This window comes from Atractosteus spatula, chromosome 7, assembly GCF_055471065.1.
Source record: "Atractosteus spatula isolate fAtrSpa1 chromosome 7, fAtrSpa1.hap1, whole genome shotgun sequence".
In the NCBI taxonomy this organism is placed as follows: Eukaryota; Metazoa; Chordata; class Actinopteri; order Semionotiformes; family Lepisosteidae; genus Atractosteus; species Atractosteus spatula.
Window position 1 is genome coordinate 39,511,009 of NC_142712.1, and position 25,889 is coordinate 39,536,897.

Below are 25,889 nucleotides of genomic sequence, written 5' to 3' on the forward strand. Positions count from 1 at the left end.
CTCTGTGGTGGCAGAAGCGGTGATGAGGGGCTGCAAAATGCAGGCAGACAGTCATAGAATGTCTTGATCTCACTGAACCCCCCAGTGAATGTGCAAAAGATCAGTTAAAAAGTGAATAGTTTTTTCCTAAAATTCCTTTATGTATATTTTATTCTCCTAAAGGAATGTTTAAATGCTCTCCTTCCAACACCTAAAGCAGTTTATCTGGGCTCCTGCACATCCTCATTGCAAGAGACGTCACATCAGTGAAATTGACCTTCATTCCTCTTACTGATCTGAAGTCATGAAGAATTGTCTCATTTTTTTCACTTTAAATCAAATGTCTTAGCAGCAGGTTTTTAAAAAGTCATTTTATCACAGCAATCCAGAATCCATGACAGGCTCTTTATTTCAGGAAAATGACCATTTTTTCTGTGCAGATTCAGTCTGTCCTGGAGAGTCCTAGGACCCAGAGCAGGCAGAGAGCTACCCGAGTCTGGATTTCGGCTTCTTTCTTAACTTCAAACAATGCTTTCTCCTCCTTGCTCGGGCTCTGGGGATGTAATTAAGAAATGAAAAGAGGTTATACCTTCTGTAAAAAGCTTACTGAATTTCAAAGGCACATTGATTCGCAATAATAATATAGACAGTAGAAGCAGGTAAATTAGATGAAGACTGTGTCACTCCTTTGCATCTCTTGTTATAGTGTGTGGAGCACATTTTTCCATCCCGTAAACAAAAAAGACTCTTAAGGGCCCTGTATTCAGCACTGTGGCATAGTGGTTGGGATTGTTGCCTTGTAGCACTGGGGCCCTGGGTTCAATTTCAGACTTGGGGTGCTACAATATCTGTGTGGAGTTTGTACAGCATGATCACCCCACATTCATGTCAGTTTCCTCCCACAGTCCAAAAAAATACTCTTGGATTAATTGGCTTCTGGGAAAATTGGCCCTGGTGTGAATGTCTATGTTTGTGTTTGTCTGCCCTGCGATGGACTGGTATCCCGTGCAGAATGTTTCCCTATTGCTTGCTGGGACAGGCTCCAGCTCTCCCATGACCCTGAATTGGAATAATCGGTTGGAAAATGGATGGATAAAAAACATTGAACAGTACTTTTATGGTCGGTTAGCATTTACATAAAGTTGGGGTTGATAGGGTGGCAACAGAAAAGGCAAAACTAAAACTTGTTACCATATTAACATTCCTATGTACAGTATTAGTGTCAGAGAAATGGAATTCTATTAAAGCTAAGCTCTGAGGTTACTTGAAGAAGATATTCTCCCACATAAAAGTTAATAAAAGTAATTACACATACTCCTTCCATTATTGAAAGCAGTTAATTTTAAGCAATTGACAATTGAAAGTGATACAATACATGCATCATTGTGATATTCATAAGCAGAGTGTACATGAATATTGACTTATTGCACACAGACTGCATATCAGAGTAGGAACATGAGAACAGATTTGGAGAGGCAGAGCTGTGGGACAGATGGTTAGAAAACAGGCAGATAAAGCAATCACTTTAAAGGGTTAACAGCTATTTAGGGCTTCTGGAGTCATTTCTCTTCTCATCTCTTGTGTGGTGATCTAATCCCCCTCCACCCCACTTCTCAAACACACTGCTGGCTGATTGACACTGCTGTGAAAACACAGGAATTCCCCCAGTGTGTGAGGCTAATGCTCCCACTCGGTGTCAGGTGTCCTAATGAGCCCCAGGAACCGCCTGCCAGAACCGCCACAGTAGTTCAAAACAAGTGAGAGATGTCAGCCTCACTCCCATCTCTCCATTTCCAGCAACCACTCTATGGGCAGATTCCTGGGGAGTAGGAGACTGGCCTGGCAGGCACGGGGGTCACAAGGTGGACTGGATCCGGGGTGGGATACCTGCCCCTCACAGGGCACACAGCGACATTTTAGAGACATCGTATTACTGGGAGGACGTGGCTTGGAACTGTGGGAGTCAACTGGAGCACACACCAATTTGTGGAGGGCACGCTGTCTTGTCTTGTTAATAATGTGAAAGGGGGCAAGGCAGATACGCCGCAAAACAGCCAGTGCTAACTCTCTGCGTTTGTTTTTCGCAACCTACTTAGGAGCCTGAAGTACTGTGAAAAGTAAAGGTTGCAAACGGGTAAAAGCTCAGCAGCCTACAGTAGCTCAAATGCAAATCTGTCCACTGGGTTTACAAAATATATTTTTTTTCATCAACATGACAGCAATGCAGAAGAAGGAATGGGAAACCATTAAATTCTCAATATTCCAGTAGTTCACCTCAGAGAAATCCGTTTTATAGGAAATTTCTAAGTGAATTGTGGAGTGTATGCAAACAGATATGGCAATCAATAATACTTGTGCAGCTGGTACTTGTCTCAGAGGACCCTTCCAAATGAGTGTGATTAATTAATGGTAATTAAACTTTTTATACTAGGAAATCTGGTCTGTCAGCAGTTGGGACTTTGATATTTTTGTCAGATTATTGTTTTCCCCCCTGGGTTTCTAAGCAGCTAAAATGCAGCACATATTGTTCCTGCACCTTGCTCTTTGACAGGTCATTACAAAGGAGCTGTAAAGATTAATGTGTTGTCCAAGTAAAACTAAAGACGGTCAATCAATACAATGTGCAGATAGAAGAATTTATGCAAGATCACATAGACTAGTGGTGAACATGATTGACATCTTTCGTGTTTAGAATGTAAGTATGAAACATTATCAAATCCATATAAAAATTGATTGAACCTACTGTTCAGATATTAAAATTTTAAGTGAGAGCACTTGATACAGTACAAATATAAATGTAAAGGGTACATTAACAAGACATCTTAGTGTTATGAATGAAAATGCTGGAGTATTCTAAAATAGCAAGGTGTGTTTCTGGCTAAATTTAAGATATTATTATTATTATTATTATTATTATTATTATTATTCTTATTCTTGTAGGATTATTAATTTATGCAATACCAGTACCTTATCCTTTTGTGTTTAAAAGTACTTCAATTTGTATATTTGTTTGTTCATTGTATTGCACTTACTGTATATTTTTAAAATGTAGTATTGTTCCAGTTAATATTTCACTTTTTCTCTTGCCCAGTGCCTTCATGTGCCACAGTGCCTTTATGTTTTTTCTGAAGTGCCATCAGATGTGTACAGTCATTCCATTCAATTGTGAACCTGTACTGACTAGAGACATTGTATGTGTATTTGTGATTACTAGACAAGGGACATGAAATTATTAAAATACGTGTATTTATAACATTTCATGTATATGTCTAAACTTTTGATGTTACTGAGGCTTAGTTGTGGAGAGCAATATCAAAGAGATAGTTACCAGATTTAAGATTATTTAAGCGTTCACTGTAGACTTAGTGATTTTACTCTACAGTTTCCAGGGCGTCAGTCCCAGTTATTGGTAATCTTTAACCTTGTCTTGTCCGCAGTTATAGAACTGATGTGTGGCAGAACTAGATTCAGACAAAGAAGACCCCTGTAAAAACACCACCTTCATTAATTTGCTATATTGCTGCATAGCTTTCTGAGTCCAGTACAGCAGGATATTTACTATGTTCCTTTTCAAATAAAATCAAAACCCGAATACAGTATTTTACATCCAGTATTTGATAGCCAGAGCCGTGAAATAAATGTGCATCTCAACACTTATGTAATATGTACAGGGATGTTTCAAAAAGTAAAAGAAATTCATTAATAAGCAAATGGCCATGTATTGTGTTATTTCTCTACATACATGTACTGTAGTCTTTGCATTTTACAGTACAGGCCCTCCAGCAGCTCATATGACTTGATGTTGACCTGATAGAAACCTTGCGCTATCTGTTGGACCTAATGGTCGATGGCAAACCTTTGATCATCTCTCAGGGGTCCACAGAGGTGAAAGCTGAAGAGGCCAAGATGTGGGCTGTGCAGAGGGTGTGATAGAAGGGTCAGTGATTGCCCAAGCACCATGTGGTCTCGCATGCTTAGTGCCTTATTCTGCCCATCTCTGCACCCTTGGTCTTGGAGCTGGAGGACTGTCTGGTTCTCACAAGATATGACAGTAGGAGGTACAGTTCTGGCTTTTACTGCAACCAAAAGGCTTCCCATGGGGATGGCATCCAGTCAATGAGACCTGGTTGTTTCTTGTTTATCTCTGGCTTTAATTGTTATAACACTCCTGTACTGGATATACTATACAGTATAGCAGAACTGTTGAGATGCATTTTTGTTTAACAACACTCCAGTAGTCTTACACAGATGCTGGACAGGCATGTGTGTTCAGATTTTCAGTACATAAGCCTGTTTAAGCCTTGTTGATGGCACCTGTACTTTTCTGAGACAGCCCTGAGTATGTAGGTAAATTTATATGTGTATGGCTATATATAAATCAAGCGTCAGAAGATTTGCAGATTAATTGCTTTCAACTTCTATGAATTCCCATATTTTTAGTTTTAATACCTGTTATCTTTTTTTATTGGTTCCAACATGCCTCTCCATCTGCTGTGAAATAAACCACATCAATAATATGAAGCCTGTATAAATTCTCCAAGCTTACTCTAGATTGGAAGAGCTAAAATAAACAGCGCAAGGCTGGGAGACTGGCAGCATAGATCTTAGGCTTTGTAACACTTGAGAGAAAATGATCTTTGCTTGAGCAGCTTTGGTACATGCGTTTTGTTTGTTTATACTGTACAACATAGTGGTGGAGTATGGACTGCGCTGTTCAGCTGTGTAGTTATTGTTTTACAGTTCATATGCTTTGGAACTTCACAATCACTCTGCATTTATTTTTTTAATTACAGATCAGAAACATGTAAACAGTTGCAATTGTGCATAGCTGCAAAATCTACTTCTATTTATCATTGCAACGATAGTTTAATTGATTTGTGTGATGCTTTTACCCAAAGCGTTGGACAGTACATTTGTACCCATTCACAGAGCTGGGTATTTAACAAGTGCCACGCTCAAGGGTACAACTGCAGCTCCTGGGGTTTGAACCTACAGCCTTCCAGTTCTAAGCCCAGCTCTCTAACTGCTGCCCCACACTGCTGACCTGCACATGGGCTTTCCACATCGAATAGACTCTGCAGGTGCTAAAAGGGGGGCATCTAGAGATAGTAGGGGGCATCTGATGAGACTTATTCTCCGAGGTTTTGACGTCGATCTATGCTACTACTACAAAACTATTTAAGTTTCTCTTCGTGAAAAGAGAGACAAGCCTTCTAATTTAGAACTTTGAACGTAAGCAGCCTTAAGACATCATAAACGTTCCTTGTAATAATTTTATTACTACGTGTCCTATTTCCTTTTCCCCCTTATTTTAAATGAGTTTAATTAATAACAATTTTACTTTGATTTAAAGCTGTTCATTCCAATATTTAAGCATATTGCATAATTCTCTCTGGTGGCGCTGATAAAGGAGAAGTGAGGAATGTGCTTTTTAAATGTCTTTTCTAAGTGTTAAATAGACTTGGTTGAAGAATTAATCAGGTTTTAATGAAAAAGTGAAACAAATGTCTTTAAGTAAAAAAGAGTATGGCATCTATTCTTTTAGTGGTACCTTCTGTAACTTTCCTAAATTACAATAATTTGACACACTTTGTTAGGAACTTTCAGTTGATGATTTGGGATTTCTTAGGTGTGGAATTGAACTTGTGTGTATACGCACTTGAGGTGTGCACATACTCTTCTGGTGGTATTTATTCTAAAAGCACAAAAGCAATGAAGGATCAACAGAATTTATACCGTGAAGCACCTGCAAAACACAGGTTTGAGATCATTGTTTCAATTCCACACTTTTTAACCTCTATGAACCTTTACGCAACTTGTTTCCTGCTGCAAAGGGTAGGACTGCTGTGCTGCTTATTGTAAAAAACAGCTGTACATTCTTAGGTGATTGTACGCCAACCGAACAATTCAATGAGTGAAAGACTGGGTATAGTGGCTGTGCTGGAGTTTCCCCGCTCTTCTTTCCCTGTAATGTAAGTGGAAAAGTATGCGCTTACCTGCACCTCTGATGCAGTGCTTGCACTGGGCAGGCGATGGTCTTAATGGAAGTGCGAATGGGAGGACTCCAGCATGGAGTCAGCATGCAGGTTGGAGGCTCCAGTGCACGTGTGCAGTCCTTTTTCACCCAGGCTTCACTGGCAGTTTCCTTAGCTAGGCTGATCTGGCGGCGGGATTTTCTGCTCTAGCGCCTGTGACTGCACAATCCCCTCTGCGTTCGATGTGTGCGCTGCGCAAGAGAGGGGCAGCATGCCTCAGCCTCTTACCTGCCTCACCTGATCCTCCTTCAAAACAGCACCCCGCCCACCGGGGAGGGGAGATTCGCCAAGCTGCTGTGGGAGCTAGGAGTGACACATCTCGAAAGGAAGGCAGGGAGACACTGACCAAAGAGAAAGCTCAAAGAAAACCGGGCAACTTACTCACTTGGCATGCTCAACTCCTCAAATCCAAGATGTAACAGATCAGTGGTCCTTAAAAACTGGAAATCGCTAAACTGTTTTATGTCCAATAATCCATTTTGATTTAATTCTGACCTTTAAAGTTATTTTATGGGTCTTTATAGCCTTACATGATGGAAAACAAAATCTGGATTCCTGGTTTTGCAGGAAACTTTTCATTTGTCATTGTTTTTTGTATCGTGATTAAACTTTATTAATGGATACTGATTGAAACAATTATACAGAATGTTTTAAACTAAAAACTAGAGTGAAATTCCATGGCAAAATCCTTTGTGGTGCCTGCAGATCTACCCACATTTCTGCCCACATTTCCTCACTCTCCCGTGTGTGAAGTTGTGGGGTGTCTAACTACAGTACATGATGCAAAAAACACAATGCATGATTCCAGAACCTGCGGATCTGTGTTTAAAAAGGAACCGGAGTGGAGGGGGCCTGAGTGGCTCGAAGTGCAGGATGATCTCAGTGGCACAGGTGGTGCCTGCCACAGCCTGTGTCATGCCAGGGCCCCAAGAGCATTGCTAAGGCTTGGGTTGGGATTAGCTGCACCAGGTTTCCCCCAGTTCCTGGTGCAGCAGGATCTCCTGTCATCGCCTGCAGGCTTGCTAGTGGGAGATATCCTGCCTCTCTTAACGTCCTGCGGTAACCTACACCACTTCTCCCGTAGGACACTGTCCACTGAAGAATAGTCAGCCAGAGAGTCCTAAAACTTTTGTTGATTCCCATTTGGCTGGTTACATAATAAAAATCGTATAGACATCTTTAACATAAAGGCCATGATTTAGTATCTGTGTCTTATTCTGGAGATCACTTATATTTGTATTTAAATTTCTAAGTCTTCTCTGATTAAGACTAAGTAATTTAATGTCATTAAAGTTATTTGCAGACCTTTGTGCACACCAGTTTTGTCTAATTTAAAGTGTCATTTAAAATGAGTTATTCTTGTTCATTGGAAGAGCTTGATCACTGTAGTTGTCTGGTGTATACTGTATGTGTTGAGATTGTCGTCAAAAAAGCCACTTAAGATCAAGAAGAGAGAGATTGTGTTACAGCCAGGATAAAAGTGCAGGAGTCTGACAGAGCTGTAGCTCCCTCCCCTCCCCACGACTCAGAAGTGGCTTGTGTTAACCAGAGCTGTCACTCCGAGAAGACAGCATGTTAGACTTTTGAAATCCCGACTTAACAGCAAACACAACGCAAATCTTTTCATGCCAAAGAAGACAGAAACAAAGAGCTTTGATTTTTCCGTTTGCTAATATAATAAGTAGTGTTGTCTAGCTCTAGAGCGGTAAAAAGATCGCTTTGTATTGATACATCTGTTTATGCAGATTAAACAAAACCTTAAATTAGAAAAAATAATATCTTGGTTTACACATCTTCAGATGTTAATTACTCTGTCTTAAACAGTCACAATGATGTTCAATTTTGTCTCCTTGCGATCCTGTACAGTAGGTGGTTTTCATGCTTGTATATATTTTTTATTTTCAGCAATTATGTTAATGTTAATTATGTTTAATCTCTTGCAAATATTAAGCAGTCTCTAGTACAATTAAAGCCAACTGCTTAAACACAAGTAATTGGTGGGGAGGGAACTGCCTATTCTTTGGCAATATTGACCCAGAGTTACAATGAAGATAAAATGATTTCTAATTTGCTTCTGGGTTAAGCTAAAGTAATTTAGCCTTTTTTTACTATACTCTCATACACAAAAAAACAGCACTCAGGTCTAGTGAATTTAATCAGATATTTGAAATAAAGATTCAAAATCAAAATCACAGGATGGAGGCAAAAATATAGATCAAAGAACTAAATTAAGCTTTTCAGTATATATGCAACAGTCAATATGAAAACAGTGTGCAGTTAATTTTGATTTTTGGGTATGACTTTCCTGAGCAGTAACACATTCCTGACATCATCGAGGCACAGTCCTGCTCAGGCTCTGGACAGGCTGCTGTGGGATCCTCTGCTTCTCCTCCTGTAGAGCTGCAGCCAGAGAATCACGGCTGATTTGAACAACTTTTTCTCATTGTGAGATCTTTGCCTACGTTGTCTTCCATCGGGTCTGTCAAGGGTGCCTCGCTAAATAAATCTCTTCCTCAATCTCGATGCTGCCATCTGAGATTTTCTCTGGCCCAGGAGGATGGCTGTCTCGTCTCTCAGCTGTCAACGTGTTGCCCCTACAATGGCCTGTGAGCAGGCAACTCATTTTCATGTGGACAGCAAAGTACAGCCATTCTGCTGAGGCACTGCATCAATGCCCGAGGCACTGCAGTCTGGAAAAGATCATCTAAATGCACCAGGCATATGTGACTGTCCTTGAGTCATGTGGAGACCTGCCTCCCAGGATGTGGCCTGTCCCCTCACAGTTTCTCTAGACTGTGCTGCTTTTTCCTGAAGCAGAACATCTCATTCTTCAGGAAACGTTGCTCATGTTCATTTAGCAAAGTTACCTTCAGTCATGCCATCAGCAAGCTGGAGGTTTTTTTTTACTCAAGTGGGGGCATTGTTCTATCTTTTGCCGATTCAGAATTGATTAAAATCACATGTTTTTGAATGTCTATACAGATTCTTGATCAGCTGTTTTTGGCAATTATAACTCCCTTCAATTACCAAATACTGAGCACCAGGCGGTTTTAGAAATCATGTAACTCATGCAACTCATCTTTCACAGTACTAAAACTACATAAAATATCAACAAACGTATCTATTCACTGTTTAAAATATATCATAATGTACATTTTCCATCAGTCATTGATGTAAACATCAGACTTCCATTTTCATTGTGCATCATCCATCCAATTCAGGGTTCATCAGGGAACTGGAGCCTTTCCTGGCAAGCAACAAGCACAAGGTGAGATGCACTCTGACAAGGACACTGGTGCATCTAAGGGCGCGCCCGCACACACACACACACCAGGGCTAGATTTTCCAGAAGCCAGTACACCTACTGCAGTAATGTGGAAGGAAACCCATGCAAACATGAGGGGAACATACAGACTCCACACAGATAGCACCTCAGGTGTGGAACTGAACCTGGGGACCCTGTGCTGCAAGACAGAAATATTAAGCACTGTACTGTACCACTGTGCGGTCCTCATTGGTTATCAGTATTTAAAAATACCATAAAGTGTCCTGCACAAGTTAATTTAGACTTTTTGGAGCAGTGTGTGATTTAGTTTTCACACAAGGGGGTGTCTATATGAAATCTCAGTTGTAACCATCTCTTCTGGGTGAGATTGTGGTCTCCATTAGCTACTAGTCTAGTAACATACAGTATGTAAGTGTATAATATGGGTCAGATACTGTAGCTTTCTTATATTTCTAACCTTTCTTATGTTGTATGACAGTAACCACAGCTGTGCTCCATAAATCAACTTGAACATTTTTTAAAATAAATGTGGTTCTAATGAAACTGCAAAAAATATACCAGCACAACATTTTTTAATGTCTGATCATCACTGTTAGGCCACCCTTTCCCGTCCCATGACTGTCACCTAAAACACCGGCCTGTTGCAAATTAAAAATAGTCCCCTCAGCAGAGACATCAGAGCCAGGCTGCTCCTGGAATAATCCCCCCGTTTTACAGCACTAATTAAACTGTCTGGCGCCCCCACTTCTCCCCCTCCCCCATCCTCCCCCTCTGACCTGCAATTACTGATCATATTGTAAACAGGAATTTTATTTCAGAACAATGCAGAACAAGCTCAAACACGCTGTTCACTTTGAACCTGCTACCCGGTTTAGTTTCAGTGACATCAGAGACAGGGGGTTTTGTTCCAGCCTGGGCTGTCCCAGTGAGGAAAACGCACCCAGCAACTTGAAACACCCCTGCACATCAATCACAGCCCCACACGTGAGCCCCCACTTCTATATCACTATCCAGAGCAATATCAGTAACTCTTTGTCTGCCGAGCCTTGCTTTTCTGCTTTGACTTCAGTACCCTGGGGTGAAGGCTGGTTGAAAATTCAGCTTATTTTGCATTTTAAGATGGTGTTAAAATTGAGGGAAGATCCTGAAACTGATCTTGACTTGGCAGAAGACTTTATATGAGTGTGAAGAAGAGCTATTCATAAGAACGATTATGTCGTCCCTTTGTATCATAAATATGTTAATTGATGAGATGAAGTAATGCAGTTAAGTGTAGTTTTACAGATGTTAGTAAATTACTGCACAACCTTATATCACATAGGGGGCGCTTCTATGCAGACTAATGAAACTGTACAAGTCTTTTCTAGACATAACTAGAGCAAAACAGAGCAATAGGTTTTCCCCAAAAGTACCATTTCCCTTATCCTGTGGGATTCTATTACATCGCCCAATCTAAGGATCCACAGAGTGGGTTATCATTATGTTCTGAGCATTGATGATTCATCATCATCACATCCCTTTAAATAACCACTTATCCAGTTTAGGGTCATGGTAGCCCAGAGTGTATCCCAGGAAGTAACAGGCTAAAGACAGGATGCACTGCGGATGGGAAGCCAGTCTATCACAGGGCCAGTTTTACAGAAGCCTGTAGCATGTCTTTGGACTCGGAGGAAACCCATGGGAACCTAGGGAGACCATACAAACTCCACACAGATAGAACCACTGGTCTGGAATTGAACCCAGAGCCCCAGCGCTGCAGGGCAGCAATGCTAACCACTGTGCCACCATATCACCCACATTGATAATTCTTAGTATGAAAATAAGATTGTACTGGTAAGGAAATGACCTACAACACAAGCACTGTGCTCTGGGTGGACAGGCATAGCACACAAATATCTCGGCTGTGCCAGATCTGTGTGCTATTTGGCATTTTGTGTGCCAGACCCTCTAGAAGCAAGTGTAATGCTTAAGTTACGTACCCTGCATCTTTGAATGAGGAAATATTTATTAAATATATCAAGTGCAAAAAAGTTATTTTCCTTCATAACCCAACCCTGGTGCTGGGGACCCACACACCTGCCGAACTCTCAGTTGCATCACCGAGTTCTTAACTGTCCCAATAGGATGAATCACCTCTTTGAATTCAATTTTGAACATGTTGGAGGTTGCGTTTTAACTGATGTAGTTCATATGTAATTTCAGTGGGGAAGAAATAGATCTTCAAATGTTCTAATGAAGCAAAGTCTCGATTAAGTAGAGTTTGGCTGGATCAGACATGTGGGTCCCCAGGGTTCAGAATGGGGGACTCTTATCTTAACACAATGGTGATTTAAAGTTCTAAAACCAGCAGTACAGAGCTGTAACTGAAATATCCATGTGATATGTGTGGGTTATACTTCTAATACTTTTAAAACAAAATTTGTTATTTGTTAAACATTATTTTCAATTCCTGTAAAATAATAATAGCAAAAAGGCTTTCATCCTTCTCTTTGGAATATTACAGCAGGACAGAAATTATAAGTCTTTCAATTGCTGTTTTACTGATTTGTTTGCATGGCAGAAACAAAGACATCCTTTAATTAACAGAATTAGCAGAAACTGGGAATGAACTGTGCCCACAGTAAGAACATAAGAACAGGTACAAGTGAGAGGAGGCCACTCAACCCATCTAACCCGTTTGGTAGTTAGGAGCCAATTAATCTGAGGATTTTATCCTACAGGTTCTTGAAAGAAATCAGAGCATCAGCTTCACCAACATGGCTGAGTAGCAAGGTCCATACTTCCACAGTGCCTCCTGTTCTTAATTTAAAATGCACTTCTGTGTAGGTTTCTACTTATAGTGTGTCTTCTGGTCCGTGTTTCACTGTTCATTCTGAAGAAGTCCTCTGGGTTGACATCATCAGTGCATTTAAAGATTTTGAATACTTATATCAGATCACCTATTAGTCTACTGTGTTCCAAGTTTAGTTTAAACTGCGAAACCAATGGAAAATTGAAACTTGTAAAACACTACTAATTGTGCAGTGTCTTTGAGGTATCTTTACCCCAACTACAGTACAGTACCATTTAGAAATATAATAAAAGTACCAGCAATCATAACTAATTAATCAAGCAATCATAATTAAATAATTAATAAAGCAATCACTAGCAATTAAATAATACATTATATATAAACATCATAAAACACAGGCTTCTTAAAGTGAAATGAGGAAATTCATTTTTGAATAGGAAATATCCATTTGACAGCATAATATAGTAAGAAAAAATGTAATTTTACAGAAGAGAAGTTTATTCAACTAATTTGTTAAATAAGAGAGAAAATTATTTTGTATCAAAATAACTAATATAAATATCAGAAAATGCATGAGGTATTCCTCAAAACTAAGAATGTTCAATCTTGAACATCTCTGGGGTTGAGACCAAACCCACAAGTAAAAACAGCTCCCAGTGTGTAAGAAACCGATGTAGGGCTGGAATCTCAAAATACAAGAGAGCAGAGCTGCATAGAGCCAGCAACACAGTAACCTTACCAGGCCCTGTGTGCGTGGTGCATGCATGGTGTTGTACCTACATTGCAGAAAGTGTGGGCTTCAGGCCATACTAGCTTCAAACAACACAGAGATCCATCCGATTTTTTAGTACGTGATGAAAATACGATTTAATCCACATCTCGGTGAGTGTCATACATACGTAACAGCCATAGGATCTTGCTAAGATGCTCCTCCTTTAAGCTAGCTATTGTTCCTGCTCAAGCATTTTTAATAAACTCTTACTGTAATTTAGAGTGAATAGAGTGGCAGGACTGAATGATGACGAAATTCTCCGAAAAAAAGGTTCTTGGTTCATATTTGTCCCACGCCAACAGTAAATCACAGCTTAACTTGGAAAGCTAAAGACCCTAACCCAGGCTTTTGCACGCCTGCTCTGAAGGGCTTTGAAATTACTGCACCACCATTTTCTCTTTGTTCCAGTCTAATCAATCCATACTGTAGCACTGATGTCTCAAATTACCTTTGTTGCTGTCCCCGGTACCGTGTTCTTTTTATAGGCATTGGTTTCTGTCCATGATTTCAAATGCAAGAAAAAATCTGAAATAAATCAATCAGGTAAACCTCAGTGCTTGTTGATCGTGAGGGACTAGAACAGCATGGGAGCTGAACAAAAGACCTGGCCCTGTTTTTCGGAGGCTGCACAGAATACTAAGAATACAGAAAGACTAAGAGAAAGGAGGAAGGCAGCCCGAGAGAGGAGCAACTAGTTCCTCCGGTCAGTGGACCGTGTTCAAGTTTTACAGTAAGTCTGGCCCTACAAATGACACTGATCTGGTCTTCCTTTTTAAAAGATGAAATAAAGAAGAAATAAAGCCTGGGAAAATCTGATCCCCTTGATCTGAAAAGGAAGGGGACCGCATTTGGCCATATAATGACAAAGATCGAATTGGGCAGGGGGATCGTACAAGAGTGTGAACAGCGTGACAATGCAAAGGACGGCCCGAGACGCAACAGCGGCGTGCGCATGCAGCTCGTTCTTGAGGACGTGTGGAAAGCAGGGTCGGGTGTGCGCGACACAGAGCAGGCCAGGACGCGAGCCGGGGTGGCCCCGGGCCTTCAGCTGAGCATCTTGTGCCGGTCGAAGACCGTCTTCCTCTGTTCCTGGACCTGCCTCTTCCAGCGCTGCTGCGCCCCCTCCACCCTCTCCAGCACCGAGTTCGCTCGGCCCGGCCTGGCGCTGGCGGAGGAGCGCGCGTCCTGCCAGGGAGAGACAGACACAGAGGCACGGTTTACCCCTCGCTGGACAGAGAGAAGAAAAGGAGAATTTTAGGGCGTGGAGACATTTCTTTCCGATTTCAATATGCGACTTGTGCAGCTATTAGAAATTGTGGGCCTTCTGTTCAAGGCATATCAATAAAACAAAGATGTAGTGTGTAAATATATAAACTCAGCAGCCCAGTTCCTTTTTTCTGCACTCAAGCCGGGCACGTCATTAGAGCCACATTTATTTGCACGGCTGGAATGGAGTATAGACCTCATTTGTTTTGGATAAATATTTTATGAATGATCGGAGATAATGGGCTTCTCTCATCATAAGCAGCTCAAGCCGGATATGAAAACAAGACAGCTGCTCAATCACTGGCACTGGCTCCACCTGACAACAAACCCTTCAGTCGTCTTTCAAGCTCGCAAGTGCTTCGGCAAAGCATGCTGGGAAAAAAAAACAAAAAACAAGGCAAAATGAAAAGAACATACCCCCCCCCATCCTACAGTTCTCAATTCCCGGTCTCCTTCCCTTCCAATCTTGCAAGATCAAACACGTGCATGGTCAAATCAGAGGAGGAGTGAGATCATTCAGCCTTGAGGCTCAAACTTGAAATCATCACCTCGGTGATGCAGAGTTGGGAGTGCAGAGAGACACTCTTGACAATGCAGGGCCTGTTTTGATGGAGAGGGTCTTCCACACAATGTGAGCTTCCTACAGTATGTCCCCTTTCAAATACGGTCACGTGTCCCACAGACAGCTGGGTGATCTCTGTCTCCGTGCTCTTCCAGACAGTTCATTTCCCATTGTCTCTCGTTTCCTAAATACTGTACATCTATAAAACTGTCTTTGTTTCCTTCTGTCTGGAACTTATGCTTAAGTTATGCTTAATCTACAATAAAATCGATAAAACCCTAAAAGAAAATAGCTACCATGTGAACAAATCTTTAAAACAAATGGCAGTGCAAAGGATTTGTAAATGAAACAGCAGTAATTTTAAAAATGCAAAAAACAAAATTGTCAACCTTAACAATAAATAAAACTGTACAATTTATAATAGCCTAAAAACCTAAATCAGGAAAACAAATTTGTAATCGTACTTTGACTTTAAATGCCCTTTCTTAAAAGGCTCACTGGACTGTAAAAGGACTGAAGATAGTTCATGACTTTTTCACACTGTTAACCACCCACCACTAACACCAGTTTTCCCTTCATAGTTTCCAAGAAACTGAGAGACATTAACTCTTAGCTGAATAATGGATTTTAATACAAATAAACATCTTACATAAACATAGATGTGTAGATGTTCTATGGTTGGGCTGGAAGCAAGCACCCCTCACCACCAGCACTTGCCTGTATTCTTATTGTTTTCAATTTTTGTTTCTGATTTACACAGCATTTTTCAGGAAAGCATCTGCCACACCAATCCAGAACTGCTACTGCTCAGTGTGTAGAAATGCAGCAGTGCATTTGAAAGCAGAGATTGCCTACAGTCCTCACTTTCTTGACTAAGAAGCAGCTTTCTCATTGAACTACTTTAAATGTTTAGCAAAAGTTTCAGGTGCTCCAATGTCACATACTCCTAAGGGTGGGAGGGTGATTACCTCAGGGTGATTAAACAGGAAGCGTTTTATTAAAAGGTCACCAGGGAGTTATGGGTCTGATTTCTTCAGCACCAGATGAAGTGTGAGGAGACGACTGGGTTTGTGTTTGTCTTCGGAGGTACAGTAACTGTACTTTTCAACAGTTCGAGAAAGGAAACAGAGCCTAGGGCTTCCTCATTGCTAGTATGGCACTGTAACTGCTTGGCACACAGGTGTTCTGAGTGGGACTGAAGGCCGGGGAGCTGCAGCCAGGTGTGCTTTTAAGAGCAAGTGATGATCACCCACTTCACACCTCAGCCCTGCTCCTGGCCCGGACATGCAGTCATCCGTTCCCGGATAAGTCAGGAACTTAAAAACACGACCTGCCAAGCACCTCAATCCCAGCAGTTTTTTCTTCTGGGGACCATATTCAACGGCTTGTGGGAGGGAGTGTTGTTGGGTGGGGGGGGGGGGGGGGGGTGGATGGAGATCAGAGGGCTCCGTCACTCAGCAGGACAGCACCCCTGTCCCAAACGAGCCATCACTGTGATAAACAACCCTCCCAAACTCAGAGCCTGTCAGCAGGCCTCTTTCCACACCAGAGCCCAAGCGTCAGAAGGGCTATATGCCCTTTCGGGGAGGGAGGGAATGAGTCTGGGAAATGGATCAAAGCCTCACCGCTTAGAAACGTGTGCCACAGAACTAGCCGCCATGATGAGAACTCTTGCCTCTTGTTTAGAAAAGCTACGTTAAAAACATTGAGGGACAAGTAAAGGGCAAGAACGCAGACATGGAAGACCGGATTTATCTCTGTCCTGAAGAGTACCGAAAAGGTAAACATTACTTTGCGGCCGTCTTGTAGGAAGAGGAGTCTGCCTGCGACACCCCTTTCGCCCCTGGACAGGATACCGGTTCCTTAATTAAAAGGCGCCCCCCTCCCCCCACCCCCCCACACAGATACAAGTCTGACACGATTTATCCCTTGTTTCCATGTTTTGATGGAAGTCTAAGCCCGCCTCTTAGAGGGGATTAGGAACATCCCAGAGAGTGCTGGGATTTCCGGGTGCTGGCGCTCTGAACCCCTGCCAGCTCCGCAGGTTGGATTAGCCCCGTCAAAGGGACCCGCTGCAGGAGAGCGAACAGGACACAGTGCGGGACGGCTGTTATTAGACAAATGGATACCTGCAGTCCTCCGTCTCCTTCTTTCAGCCTGTCGCCTATTGATAATACAAAGAAGACATGGCAGCTTCTCGTGAATCGATTTTCAGCTGGAGGGTTGTCTGGAAGAGCCGCCAGATTGTCATTGTCATCTTGGGACAGTAAAATGAGTTTCAATAGAATAAAAAAAAATAATAAAATGGCAGCAGAACCACCACCCCAAGATCCATGAAACAGAATCCTTTCTTGGCCAAAATGTTTACATTTTAAGGCACCCATAACTTCAACTTCAACTTAATTTAAATACGTGAAACTTTCAAGGAAATAATTTATTGCACCTTTAAAGTTTAGTGAAGTGTTTCATCTCATGGGAAGATGAAGGATTTAGATTTTAAAGAGATTCACTACATTATTTATAAGTCTGATAAACTGTTACACTATTCTTTTCTGACAGTATTTCTTCCATCATTGTTGATCACTAATCCAGCCTAGTCAGTAGTACTTAAGATTTCAATTGAATTAACAAAGACACTGCATACAAGGTCTTGTTTTTGCAATTCCAGACTTCATCTATGGAGTTGTACTTGTGAGGTTATTTTCAGACTGAAAACTGACACAGGGGTTCGAGTTCCTAAGATAAAAGTTCAAACAGCACAAAGCAACCTGATATAGACAGAGCCATATTTACATTAAGAGACGTCTTTCACCATGCCTAGCTGGTTTTATTAGGCTTAATTAAAATAAAAGCTTTTGATTAATGGAATGGGCTAGCAGTAACAGGTAGGGGGAATGCAGCTGTGGCCTGGGGCTCTTCCCACATTTAAGAAATAAATTCAGATATGAAGAAAAATTATATACAATCTACATAAACAAACTTTGCACGAGTGAAAGATCCTAATTCAGGGGTGTCCAGACCAAATTTGTAGAGAACTACCTGGATCTCCTTGTTTTGATATCCAGTCCCTACAAGGACTGGGACTCTTAAGGACTATGGTTTGAGACCTATTATTGCAAGTGGTTTAACAGACCACAAAGCAGTTAGTAAGGCACCTTGACTCACTAAACTTAGTGGGCCAAGAGGAATGCTTAAGTCCAAAACCTAGTAACCAGGACATATTTCATACTATATTTAATACTATGCTCTGCAGTGTCTGAAGTAGAGAATTGTGGTTTTAGTAAAGCTCAGACGCATAATTCAGGTAGTGATGTGGTTCTATGCCTGATGCCAAATAAGACTGCAAAGCAGTCGAGCCAAGACAGCGAGGTTAAATGCCCTGCTCTTACGAACAATGTCACGGAGTCCTTGATGACTAACAAATAAGTCAGGGCCTCAATTTAACATCTCATCCAAATAATGAAAATTAAAATTGTGTATACTCAATCTTTGATATACTGTATGTAACACATTAATACAATTCTTTTAGAACAAAATAAATGTTAACAGCACGTTACAGATGTCACCTTTTGTTATAGTAATCATGACAACTAAGCCCTCTCCTGCATTTATAGGTTCCCATTTCATTATCCTGCTGGTGATGCTGCTAGGTAACTTGTTTGGTTGCTAAAATAAGACCTAATACCCGTTGTCCTGGGTATATTCCTACGCTATAAGATGTTTGGTCAGTTTGTCACAGTTCTCATCAACAAGTCCCTGAAATTTGGTCTTGTGCCTAAAAGCTTGAAATCTACTGCAGTCACACCTGTGATAAAAGCAACCGGGCCAGCCTGGTAGTGTATCAGTCACCTACTGTATCAGGGGTCTATGCCTCCTGGCCTAGCTTTGCTATCTCTACTTCAGGTACTGTAAGTTGCGTTGAACAGTGCTTGTACCATCCTTCAATTACAAGAGCTGCTACACTGCAATTAGCGCAAATTACACCCCATTCATCTTTTAACCCCTGTGCCCAGGCATTTCCTCAAAATGCTACCTTACCTTTACAGCCCGTCGGAACGGCACTTTAATAATTAGTTACACCTTACCGTTTCCTCTCATCACACAGACCACCCAGTCTCTCTCACACGCTCAACCAAAACCAAAGAAGCAGAAAAAAAAAATAAAAAGACATGCACAGAAGGGGAACAAATGAAAACAAAAATACAGAGCAAGGGCCAAAGCTGAACAGGGCACGAACAGTCCTAGCGGGCAAGGCAGAAGAAAAAGCTTTTAAAATAGCACGAAAACCAATAAACAAAGGCAACAAGCTGGAGGCAGATCAAAGAACAACACCAGAGTTACAGCGGGGAGCTGAAGAGCCAGTATAAAACACACATTTTACCAAATCCTTTGGGCCTCCCAAGCTGCTTTTCAAACCGTGTATTAGGAAGGTGACATTCTCCGTGCCAAATGTAGCTGATTTTTTTATATCTACCTCAACAATCAAGTATTCCGGAACATCGGACAATAAGGAACACAGGAGAGTTCCCAATCTGTATAAGCATGTTTTCTATCGGTTTGTTCTGCTCGGTGCTTAATAAAAGTGATTAAGGGACACTGACGCATTGCTACCTTGATGGGAAGGGAAAAAAACGCCCTCTAAACTGGATACCTTGTGAGAATAATGTGAAAGCCCAAAGCAGACATGGTGTTAATTGTTAGCAAACTTAAAAGACTTCACCTCGTTCAAAACTAAGGCCAAGTTCTGGCACTCCAGGTGGCGCCAATCCTGCCGCATCGCTCATGCTCGGTGCTGAGGATTTTTACAGTGGTTGTCTGTGATTCTTAATGTCCTTAAGTGCTTAATGGCTCAGGGACCTTGTGCTTTCTAGGCCTTCTAATTTCTCAACTACTGTACCTAGTCACTCGTTGTGAACTTGTTGATATAGAATGCATATTGACAACTTGTTCTTGGATATCATCCTCAGTCAACTGAAGGAACTCGTCAGGAATTCTGCACCACTAGATTCCTTTCAAACTAAAGATGGGCGCCATTTACCAATGTCGGATGGCATTACATTCAGTCTCGGATATTTTCTCAAGCCCGAATGTGAGAAACTATGTGCAATTTCATCAGACGGATAGGGAAACAAAGCGAGAAAAGTGTTCGAGGGCCATGAAATTGCTGGGGGTCTCTTCTCATCAACAGCGCAGTACACATTGGAATAAACAGAGGGCCGCGGAGGTGAGGTCTAAGGTATGCTGGCAGGATCGGGGTGCACAGGGGTGTGGGGCAGCCGGGTACCTCGCTGTCCTCCTCGTTGCGCAGCGGCTGGGTGTAGGATTCGTGTTTGCGGATCAGCGGGTCGACCAGCAGCAGGAACATCATGTAGAGGAGCAGGGATCCCACCACAGACAGATAGATAATGATGGTCACCTGGGAGAGGGGCACACGGCACAGACTGTACATCCTCAGAAGGGATCTAGCAGAAAGGAATGCCTGCCCCCAATGCAGACGGTTCACCTAGAATATGGCTGGGGGTATGCACACATGCCTCAAATATATTAACAGTGCAGAGTAGCTTGATGAATTCTGAAGGCCAGGAAACAGGGACGGGCACTGGTTGATGGCCAGTGCAACATCTAGTATATGATAGTTCAGTGTGAAGGGCACCCTTCTTTGCAAAGTGCTTACAGTGTCAGGTGTTGGCCTAGAAATCTACCTAACCAGTTCTGTCATTCCTGACGTGTGTCATGAAAACCATAGTATTAAACCTGCAGATCTTCAAGATATTCTTGATATTACCGTTTTTTTTAATGCCCCCCCCCCCCTTAAAGTAATCAAGTAATTAATCTGTTCAGCACAGTAGGAAGTAATCGAGAAAATAACGTAAATAACATCAGGAGTCCACTGTGCATGGCACAGCTTTATCTAGGGTCACTATGCCTTAATCTGTTACTTTGTGGTCACAATTGTGTGATATTGCTGTTGCATTATCTTTATCTTGCAGATGGCCTGAAATTTATAAGCACCAGAATTATATATTGGGCAATACTCTTACAAGATGAAGTGAGTCAGCCTCAGACCCTTTTGTGCAAACCCTGTGGCATATAGGACCACATAGCCATATATTTGGGAAGTTGTTTCAAGTGCTGTCTTTTGCCTTTGGACCAAAGGGACAAGTCAGTCTGTCTGCATGACCTGCTCTGTGCAGCTAATTCAACAAACCAAGGACTGAGGGGTGGGAACTTTCTCAGTTAGGCCCGGCTTTGCCGAGCTGGAGGACCGCAAGGATGAGATTTGAGCAAGGCTGCACTGCAGACACAGAAGCACGGAGCACACTGATGAGGTGGGGACGATGAAGGTGATGGTGGTGGTGATACCTTGATGGTGGTGCTGCTCCGTTCTTCATACTTGCACTCGCACAGCAGGCAGTAGGCCTCCACATCGTGGCCTGGCACTGGCATGGGCTCCACCACGTGCAGGCAGTTACTGTACACAGCGACAGTGGATAGACCCAGTTAGACTGAGCAGAGCCAGGGAGTGTACAGTCCCTGGACAACGTATACCCACTGTCTTTCCAAAAGACATCAGGACATTAGGGAATTCTCCAAGCACATCATGGTGCATGCAGCATTGTTAAAGATCTATGGGTTGTGACCTATAATTTGACAGGCTCTTTGAAACCAATTATTCATTTTGCTTCTGGTAAATGTTAGGACTAGAAGATGTCAGATCTCTGCAATTACAGAAAGATAGAGGATGCTGGCTGTGGCTCCTCGACAGCTCTGTTTTACACAATGTCTGTAAAAGAATGAAATATAACATAGGGAACTGACTTTTAAGAGCCTGGCTTTCGGAAAGCAGGCCAAGTATTCAAACACACACTGTACAGATGATTGCGTAGATGAGCTATTTATAAAATACTGTGCCTCGGTTGTGTAAACACCTAGGCCAGCTCTTACCAGTCTTTCTGAGACACATTCTTGTTGTAGATGTGCCCGCTTATGTCCCTGTAAGGAGGGCAGATACACTTGCAGCGCACATCTTCAAAACTCTGAAAACACACAAGAGGAAGACGGTCTGCCCTCAGTCGCCCTCAGCACTGCTGGTCATAGATGCACTTTTCATATCGGACATTTTTTTGTAATATTCAGAGTCCCAGAGGCCCCTAGTCTGGTATATTCTTGGGATGAAAACAACAGTGATTTGCATGCAACCCTAGAGATAGTGTAGCCTCTTGCGACAGGGTGTCTGCATCAGAACGGATTTGCACAATGCTTATTTTTAAAATTAGACAACGGTTGTTAGGAGGCCAATTTGTACTAGTAAGGAACCGCTCTCATTGGTCTATACAGAACAGTAAAGGAACATATGGAATATTCAGGTAGCAAAGTTATGGGTGGGTAGAAAGTGTGGCAGCTTAAAGGAACTGCTTGCCAATACTGCCATCTAGTGGCAATATTAAAAATGCAGAATGCTGAAATAGAAGTGATAAGAGCCTGATAGCAGCTGATAGTCTTTTTAAAGATGGACACAAGTCACTTCAAAATAGATCAGTTGTTTTATTAGGAGATGGTGGGGGAAAATTAACCATAAGAGGACAAACTGTATGTAATTTGGACATGACCAACTGCTGTCCAGCCACTGATTAGCTATTAACTAAATAATATTCAATGCAGATGGCATGTTCAGTGTAGTAGGTTCCTTTCAGATAGAGATCACTTTATTAGCCCTATACAATTTCTTGCATTAGGAATTTGTCTTTTCGCATACCCCAGCTTGCTCTCCATGAAACACACAGACAGGGAGAGAAGCTTGGGGTCAGAGCGCAGGGTCAGCCATTGTACAGCGCCCCTGGAGCAGTTGGGGTTAATGGCCTTGCTCAGGGGCCCAACGGAGTAGGATTTCTCTGCCAGCTGCAGGATTTGAACCAGCAACCTTCCAGCCACAGGCACGGATCCTTAGCCACAGAGCCACAACTCTGCCCAATGACAAATTCATGCCAGATGACAAACACACAAACCTCTTCTATAGTCTGTCTTCCTCTGATTTCTAGTGGTGTCCAGGATGTACATTTATAGTGTAGTGTGGATATAGAATTTGGCGGAGCGGTGGCTCTGTGGCTAAGGATCTGCGCCTGTGGCTGGATGGTTGCTGGTTCGTATCTCGTGGCCGGTAGAGGAATCCTACTCTGTTGGGCCCCTGAGCAAGGCCCTTAACCCCAACTGCTTTAGGGGTGCAGTATAAATGGCTGACCCTGCGCTCTGACCCCAAGCTTCTCTCTCCCCGTCTGTGTGCCTGTGTGTCTCATGGAGAGCAAGTTGGGGTATGCGAAAAGACAAATTCCTAATGCAAGAAATTGCATACGTATATACAATAAAGTGATCTGAATCAAGCAGTGAGCGAATGACCCTGTGCACCCGAGCATTCCCAGCCAGCACCAGCACGGGTGTGAAGTGTACTCAGCTCGTGCGAGTGGGGGTGTTTTACCTTGCTGGCGTGCGCCAGGGGGGTGAATCCGCACAGCACACAAGCCAGGAGCAGGGGGAGAAGGAAGCCGAGGCTCCTCGCAAGGTCACACACGGACATGGCGACACGGCGGCGCACGAGGGGGCTCTGTGGGACACAAGCGCTGCTCAGACCTTGGGTGCACAAAAAGAGGAGACCGAGCGCCGCGTGGTGGAGCAGCACGCCCGGAGTCTGGGGTGCGACTCAGCTGGTGCCAAAAGAAGAGGGCTGGTATAATTCTGGGGGCTGGTGATGAGGCACCTTTGCCTAGTACTGCACTGTCTCCTGACCGCATTCTGTGTGCGTACCTACAGTATATTTCTGTCCGCAGGTGTGGTTGTATATACTGTACAGTACAGTATGCTGTACACGGGGGTCGCACTAGAGGCCTGAAACAGCCTTAACGTGTTGCATAAAGCTTTCAATTGTGTTTTATAGAACAGTGTAGTGTATTGGTAATTCTGTTTTAAAAAAGCCTTATTTTACCGAAACTCCATTTATCCATTTAACTCAGGAGGGAGGGAACATTGCGTCATTTTAAAACCCCTCAATCCGACTTGTTCACAGGCCAGCGAAAATCTCACAATGGTTGTAATCCGAACATAAAACTAGAAATTTTACTGAACACTATATACTGTGAAATTAAATGTAGAATTCAACATTTGTGCAAGTTGTTTTATATAATTCTGCTCTTTCTGAGGGGATCGGTGGGAGTCCTATTGAAGGGATTATTTTGCTCAGTTTGGGCTGCAGAGGAATTCTGACAGCAGGGCTGCCACCTTCCAGACTGATCTCTTCACATCTCCGAAAAGAAGCAGGGCTTGGTTAGGTCAGTACTGGAACAGGAGACCTCCGAGGAAAAACTGGCTGCTCCTGTAAATTGCAGGTGGACAACGGCGCCCGCCTCAGATATATTAACTGCATATTTCTGTCGATTTGAGGCGAGGTGGTGATTTTCCCTCTTGACCAGAACTTCCAAAGCAATGACCCAGTATAGTGACCCAGGACCAGCTGCTGCTGACCTCTTGGTCATTAAAGATCCCAGGACTCTAGGAGTGTTAATCCCTAGTGTCCTGGCTACACTGCTCTCTCGGCTTGCCCACCCTGGCCTACTTATAGTTTCCTCTCAACCCAACTGGTGAGGCAGTTTCTCACTCTTACCCATGATGTGCTGCAGGGCAGCTGGTGCAGAATACCTTCCCTGGGTCACCTGCGTGTAAAACACTTATAAATGCAATTATTGATTATTATTAGTATTCCTCATAAAATTAATTAGAAATAAAAAATCGAATGTAGAAAAAAACAAGCAACAGCATGTCCTTTAGGTGGCCGGGTAAATCGGCTCCAATCTCAGCCTTTTTTTTTTCAAGTGCGCTCAGTCCGGCGAAACAGAAAGTCTGACAGCAAGTGAGGTTAGATACCAGGTCAGTGTCCTATTAAGTCACTGCATCCGAAGCTACAGTAAATGTCGAGACCGCAGCTACAGAGCGGTACGTCTGCCTCTGCCATACACGGGCCTACTGTACCACCGCTGCCAATGTGAGGTCAATGGATTAAAAATAGTAAACAACTGAGCTGTGTGTATTGTTTTTACAGGAACCACGCGAGCGATCTCAAGTCTGATATTTGTGAATACAATCTGTTTTTAAGACGTCTCACTACCCACTAAACGCCACCTCCACACGTGCCATGGCGCATCGCAAGGTGGTGACCACAGAGGCAGTCATACTGTACATGTCAATATACAAAATACAAATATACAAAAACACCTTTCATGCACACGTTGGTAAATGCGAAACCTGTCCACTGCCCACAGACAGGAGATAAATGACAGCATAGGCTGTCATTTAGAGTGTCACAAGACCGTGCAATTTACAAATCAAAACGGAACCTGTTCTGCAGAAGCATACGTAGCTAGCTAGCTATGTTGTGTACACAGCACCATTGTTAGGGACCCTCATTGACAGCAGAAGCAAAAAAAACCGTGACTTCGGGTAACTCAAGAAGACATTGTAAATACTGTTCTGCAAGCAATCGCGCACCGCTCAAGTAGGTTTTCCTATTGTCCTTTTAAAATAAAATAACTCGATATACAGAAGCGGTCCCTATTCACATACCTTCTCCCCTTTCGTCAATTCAATCGGATTCCTTAAGCCCAGCGGTCTCTATTCGCGTTGGAAGAGAGCATTGACTGTTCTTCCTCCGGACACGCCTGCTTCCTTGCGATTGGTAAATCTGACAAATCTCCCTTATTCCTATTGGTCTATGTCACCTCAACTGCAGAGCGTGAATGACGCACCAATAATAAAGAGTCTTTTTTTTCCTGTTTTACAGATAGCTTCGATTGCTTTTACTACATTAATTCCTAAAATGTCTTAAACGAATACTATAATACGTCGAGGACTCACAAGGCTTTCTTATTGCGTATAGGTATATTGCGTAGGTATTGTACATAGTTTCCTGTTACTACTCTTTGCTTTATTGCAGTGGTTTTCCTGGCAGGTGCATTTACAACTGAGAACAGGAGGTACTGTTTTGTGCACAAAGGGCTGTGGGAGCATGTACTGTAGCAACCCTCGCATGCAACGTGTTGAAGGCAAAGCCCTGGCTTCTTTCAAGAAACGTGTAGATGATATCCCCAGAACATTCAGATACAGACAAAATGGGGCAGCAGGGTAGAAAGATAGTTCCAAAAGTTCGTATGCTC

The 25,889-nt window shown here is 42.6% G+C and overlaps 1 protein-coding gene across 4 annotated transcripts; it reads right to left on the reverse strand.

Moving 5' to 3' along the window:
• Positions 1–11,820: 11,820 nt before the first annotated feature.
• On the reverse strand, positions 11,821–25,386 carry tmem9 (transmembrane protein 9). 4 transcript variants are annotated; one of them, XM_088921148.1, is made up of 6 exons: positions 25,300–25,386; positions 23,165–23,290; positions 21,637–21,728; positions 21,055–21,163; positions 19,976–20,107; positions 11,821–14,048 (listed from the first exon to the last, which is right to left on the reverse strand). In XM_088921148.1, the coding sequence occupies exons 2-6, from the start codon at positions 23,261–23,263 to the stop codon at positions 13,908–13,910; spliced, it is 573 nt and encodes a 190-aa protein (XP_088777274.1). In that variant the 5' UTR covers positions 23,264–23,290; positions 25,300–25,386; the 3' UTR covers positions 11,821–13,907. The 4 variants fall into 4 exon arrangements, with proteins under 4 accessions (XP_088777274.1, XP_088777275.1, XP_088777271.1 ...); XM_088921149.1 differs by lacking the exon at positions 25,300–25,386 and adding an exon at positions 24,344–24,388; XM_088921145.1 differs by having other exon boundaries at positions 12,932–14,090.
• Between the last annotated feature and the right edge of the window lie 503 nt (positions 25,387–25,889).

What these genes read in the sequence shown, in the direction of transcription:
- tmem9 (XM_088921145.1), bottom strand. Translation starts at nt 23,263, where the DNA reads ATGTCCGTGTGTGACCTTGCGAGGAGCCTCGGCTTCCTTCTCCCCCTG. An exon ending in GGAGCAGCACCACCATCAAG is followed by an intron (nt 20,108 to 21,054) that starts GTATCACCACCA and finishes CCCCTCTCCCAG; the next exon opens with GTGACCATCATTATCTATCT. An exon ending in GCAACGAGGAGGACAGCGAG is followed by an intron (nt 14,091 to 19,975) that starts GTACCCGGCTGC and finishes CTCTCTGTCCAG; the next exon opens with CGAGGGGTAAACCGTGCCTC.